Source organism: Cyprinodon variegatus, unplaced genomic scaffold (genome assembly GCF_000732505.1).
Source record: "Cyprinodon variegatus isolate N-32 unplaced genomic scaffold, C_variegatus-1.0 Scaffold2252, whole genome shotgun sequence".
NCBI classification, from domain to species: Eukaryota; Metazoa; Chordata; class Actinopteri; order Cyprinodontiformes; family Cyprinodontidae; genus Cyprinodon; species Cyprinodon variegatus.
In genome coordinates, this window is record NW_015152705.1 from 23,966 (window position 1) to 28,620 (window position 4,655).

At 41.7% G+C, this 4,655-nt stretch overlaps 1 protein-coding gene across 1 annotated transcript in view; it reads left to right on the forward strand.

Moving 5' to 3' along the window:
• The window catches only part of LOC107080725 (germ cell-specific gene 1-like protein), a 26,151-nt gene that overhangs the window by 11,014 nt on the left and 10,482 nt on the right, over positions 1-4,655 (forward strand). The window contains exon 3 of the mRNA XM_015368930.1: positions 2,027-2,138. Coding sequence (XP_015224416.1) covers positions 2,027-2,138 — 112 coding nt within the window. The remainder of the gene's footprint in view (positions 1-2,026; positions 2,139-4,655) is intronic.

Below are 4,655 nucleotides of genomic sequence, written 5' to 3' on the forward strand. Positions count from 1 at the left end.
CACACACACAGCTGATGGTTTGATTAGGATCCAGTCTTCATCACTCTCATGCCTTCCACTCGCTCACCGTCTCCGCTTTGATTTGCTGTAATTTCATAAGTGATTACGTCCCCATGTCTAATTGATTAGAAGGCTGATCACGGCGGCATTAAATCAATTGATTCGGTGTAACGAGTGACTCTGGTGTTCGGGAACGTTGTGATTTATTAGTGAGGCGAAAGCAGAGCGTCTCTGATTTACTGCTGGGTGGTTTCCACTAATGATCCTGATGGATCATGTTTTCCTAATAAGAGTCAGAGCTGTTATATAAGAAGTTTGACGCAAACCTTTAACAGCTTTATTGATCAACTTTCATTATACAGAATTTTCATTGGACCTTTTTTATACATTAAATTATACTGTAGTGGGGCAGTAAGGACATTTAGGAAAAAAAATAAATATTAGAAATTTCATTTAAAAGTTTTATTTATTAGCAACACAAAAGGTTTGACAGCAAACAATAAATATTTTATATTTTGTGTGAATTAAGTTACTTTACTGCTATTATTTTACTAATACATCTCATTCGTTTTTTATTGAGAAAGCTGATTCCTAAAAGCTAAAATCATTACTGAATTACTGTATTATTTCTAATGATAGTGAAACAGACAGCATTAAAAGGATGAAATAAAATGCTGTTTTAGATGAATGAGTGTGTGCGATTTTTTCAGCTACAGCTCACACTGCTAAACGAAACCGCACGGTTTAAAAGTTCCCAGCTCACCATGTTTGTTCTCACAGCCGACGCTCTGATGCGATCTACCTGCTCACACTGTACGTCTAAAAACCAGGTGGGACTCAGCTCCGCAGTGAGATGGCGCTACTCGGACTCGTCTAGCGGGAAGCCGAAGGAGTAGAAGAGGAACATGAAGCTCACTAGAGTTAAACGCGCTGCCTTGGATATTTGTTTAATTTAGTGCTGAAAGCCCTAAAAAGAAAAGGAGACGACGTATTTGGACAAAGACATGGCTGAGCTAACGTGGCTACTACGGTCTGTCAGTCCGCCATGCTGCTGTGTTTTCATCTGAGAGGAAGAAGAAGAAGAAGAATCCTTCTTTGTGCTCTGAGCGGTTTGCCCATGACCACCTTATGACGGCCGACTGATTTTCAAACGTTTAATTTTCTCCTGACCTCACGATTCCTGATGGGGAGGTGGTCGTTAGGGGCTGATCGCCCCTCGTTACCCCCTGTTCACTACACAACGCACCATCAGGAAAAAAGTCTGCCTGAACCAAAAATTCTCACACAACTGGAAAATCGGCCTGAAAAGAGCAAAAAAAATCATACGGTTTACGCCCGGCTTTACATGGAAAGGATCTCTGAACATAGATTAAAGTATGGCCAGCGTTCGTTCCTCCTTACTTACAACAATGGAAAGTAGTCAGAGTCAAAACAAATTACAGACACTTTGGTTAAACAGTAACATGTTATGAATAAACCTTGAAAGAATCTGGTTTCTTATGGGAAGAAGGTATGTCTTTTCTGCAAACAGCCTCACTCAGACATTTTGTTGCCTTGCAGGTGAAACAGACTGAGTCAAAAGATTTTTCAGTTAGTAAATAGCATAAATCAATATATGAAATAAGAGAAATCTAAATTTTCCAGTTCTATTTCTGCCCAAATGGTTCCGCTCTACTACCTTTGTGAAGTGCTATATAAATATTAATAATTTTTTGGGTATTTATTGTCATTATTACTTTCCTATGGCTCAGAACTTCAACCTTTTTAATGGACCCTCACTCTGCCGGCCGAACATAATCTGTTTGAAGAACCGAGGTGTTTTACAGGTCTTATTATTTGATCACCACTAATACGCCTACTTACTGCATCGCTCAAAGTGTTTTATGTGTAACTAAGCACTGCTTGGAAGCTTTGAAGATCAGGCGCTAAACGTTTCCACAAAATCAATTATATTATTGTTTATTAAAAGGGTAATATGAGCCATTGCTGTCAGAAATATGTTTTGTCCTGTTTGTGTTTGCTGCAGGTCTGCTGGGTATGGTGGCCCACATGATGTACACTCAGGTGTTCCAGATCACAGTCAGTCTGGGTCCTGAAGACTGGAGACCCCACAACTGGGACTACGGTTGGTCCTTCTGGTCAGTCAAACATGTCCGATTCTTTTAACACGTAGTTTAAACAGGGCTGGTATAAATTCAAATTCCAAGAATCGATTCGATTCTCGAATTTTAGAATCAATTGTTTTGTTCTGATTGGAAATTGGATTTCTGGTATAAATTTTTTTTTTCTTTTAACTTTTATTTAAACATACACAACATAATACATTAGTATTATGCTACGTTCAGACCGAAAGCAGCAGAGGCAGCAGGTTTACATGCAAAGTCAATGGTTGACGCGCATCAAGGTGCAGCAAAAGGTCCTGCAGCGCGTTTGGTTTAGCTGAAGCATCATTAAGCTCCTGAGCATCTGACGTGAGCAACGCTGCTTGAGTTGGAAAAAAATAACTTTTGCTGCTCGATGCGCCACATCAACAAATCAGAGAAGCGGATCTGGGAGCTGGCAGGGAGTCAGACGCAGCACTGCTGATGCAGAGCGCTATGATCACTCCTCTGAAACAGTTTATTAACGCCTAAATTAACTTCAAATGTCAAAACCTGCCAGCAAAATAAGTTTGATTTTATTATCCTGCTGCCTGCAGTTTAGATACGTATGTAAAAAAAAAACGCCTTCCAGCCGCCACGAACATTAGCGGAAAACCCCCAAGAGGCGAGCGGGCCTGAGGCAGCTGCTGCTGGGGATTCCTAGTGACAGCGCAGCGCCGGTATGTGGGGGTCTGAGCGGCTCCCACAGAGAAATAATCTTTGAAGGCAGGATGGTAATCTGGATGAACTGACTGCACAGACCATGTTTTCAGGAGGACTTTCTCACTTCAACATAGATTCTAACTACTTTTTACCCGCTGATCACAGCTAATATAGCTGCCATTTTTCCAGGCAAAGAAAGGATAGGGTAGCTCCGCCCACCGCTCAGCTAGAGCAGCAAAGATGCTTCAGCCGTGCGTCAGAACTAAACTGGTACAAGCATCAAAAATTAAGCAGCACGTGCGTTTTTTCTGCTTCTGATGCTTGCGGTCTGAACGTAGCATTGTGTTCTTCAGCAAATGAATGAGGTAATGTTGGTCAAAGGCTGCTGCCTCCCTCCAACGCAGCCATGTTCCAAAAACTAACAGGTCCCTCTAATCTATTTAGAGTTGAAACAAAAATCAGTCAGCAGAACCAAAGCATAAAGGTTTCCGGTTTCAGTCCCAACTCTCTGAGCCTGTTGGGGTGGAGATTCATCTTTTTCTCAATGTGACAGTACAAATATTGACTCCCTGCCCTCGTCCGCAGGTCTGCGATCGACTACCTGCTGCACTGTAGTCGACCAAAATCCTGGACGATTTTGAAATTCCCCCCAGACATTTTTATAGGTCTCAAAAGCAGGACATGTCCTGGAAAAAGAGGAAACCTGCTACGGAAACAGCTGATGTCAATATCTGAGCGTCTATGCGAGTTAGAATTAAGGGTGTGTGCTTTCCTTGCCGAACAACGCTTAGCAGCAAAACTGGATATCAACAGAAATGTTCATGGAAAGGTTCATGCAAGTGGTAGATATAGACGCACTTCTGCCATCTTCTGGCCATTTTTGGTATTGGATTTTCAAAAGTCAAATTTAGTTTTCAATCATTCATGCAATCTCTCATCCCATGCCCCCACACCCCCCTGGCATGGCTTAAAAATATACACACACGTGCATATATACATTTTGTATAGATTTTGTACAGTGTACACTCCTGACCAAACCTACACCTCAAACTAGAAATATGACCATAACCGGAGGCATGGAGAGATGAAATTGGAAGAGTCTGTTTTTACTCACAGCACCCCCTGCTGGCAGGTAATTTGGTGCAACAGTTTTATCCAGTCATGGAGAGCAGGGTTCATTAATCCTGCTACATGTTACTAGACTGATGCTTTAATTGTGCATCTGAATGGATTTCTTATGCTTTGTTATTGGGGGAAAAAAACTGATATTTTACATTTGTAGAGTAATAACGTTGAAACAAAGTGTTTCTGTGAAAATAATAACACCATCAAGCCCATGGATGTGTCCAATCTGTCCTATTCTTGAGGATGTGCAGGAGTGTGTTAACAAGCGGTGACGGTCAGGTGTACGGTGAGTGGCAGGGCTGTTGTCGCTCAGATAATCACCCAGAGAGGACCTTCACAGCTCTCTGCTCATTGCATAAAGCCAGCTGCAGCTGCCGTCTGAGCTCCAACAAATCATCTGTCAATCAAGGACAGAGAGAAGAACATCTTTGGCACAATACTCTTCCAACATAAACCTATAACCTTGCATGTGATGTGCATTTAGTACAACATGCGCTCAGTTTTTATTGTCATGCTGTCACTTTCTTTAAGTGCAGAGGCATCAGTCTCACATTCATCTCTTCTACCAGTAGATTTCCTCCACCTGCTCAGAAACTGGGCTTAAAATGTGCTTTAATCTGGGACCAATCAGGAAGGAGGAGTTTTTCACGTTGAAGCCTTTATCAACAGGGGTTGATGTTAAGGATTTTTACCAAATGAAATGTCAAAGTCACTTGCCCTTAAATG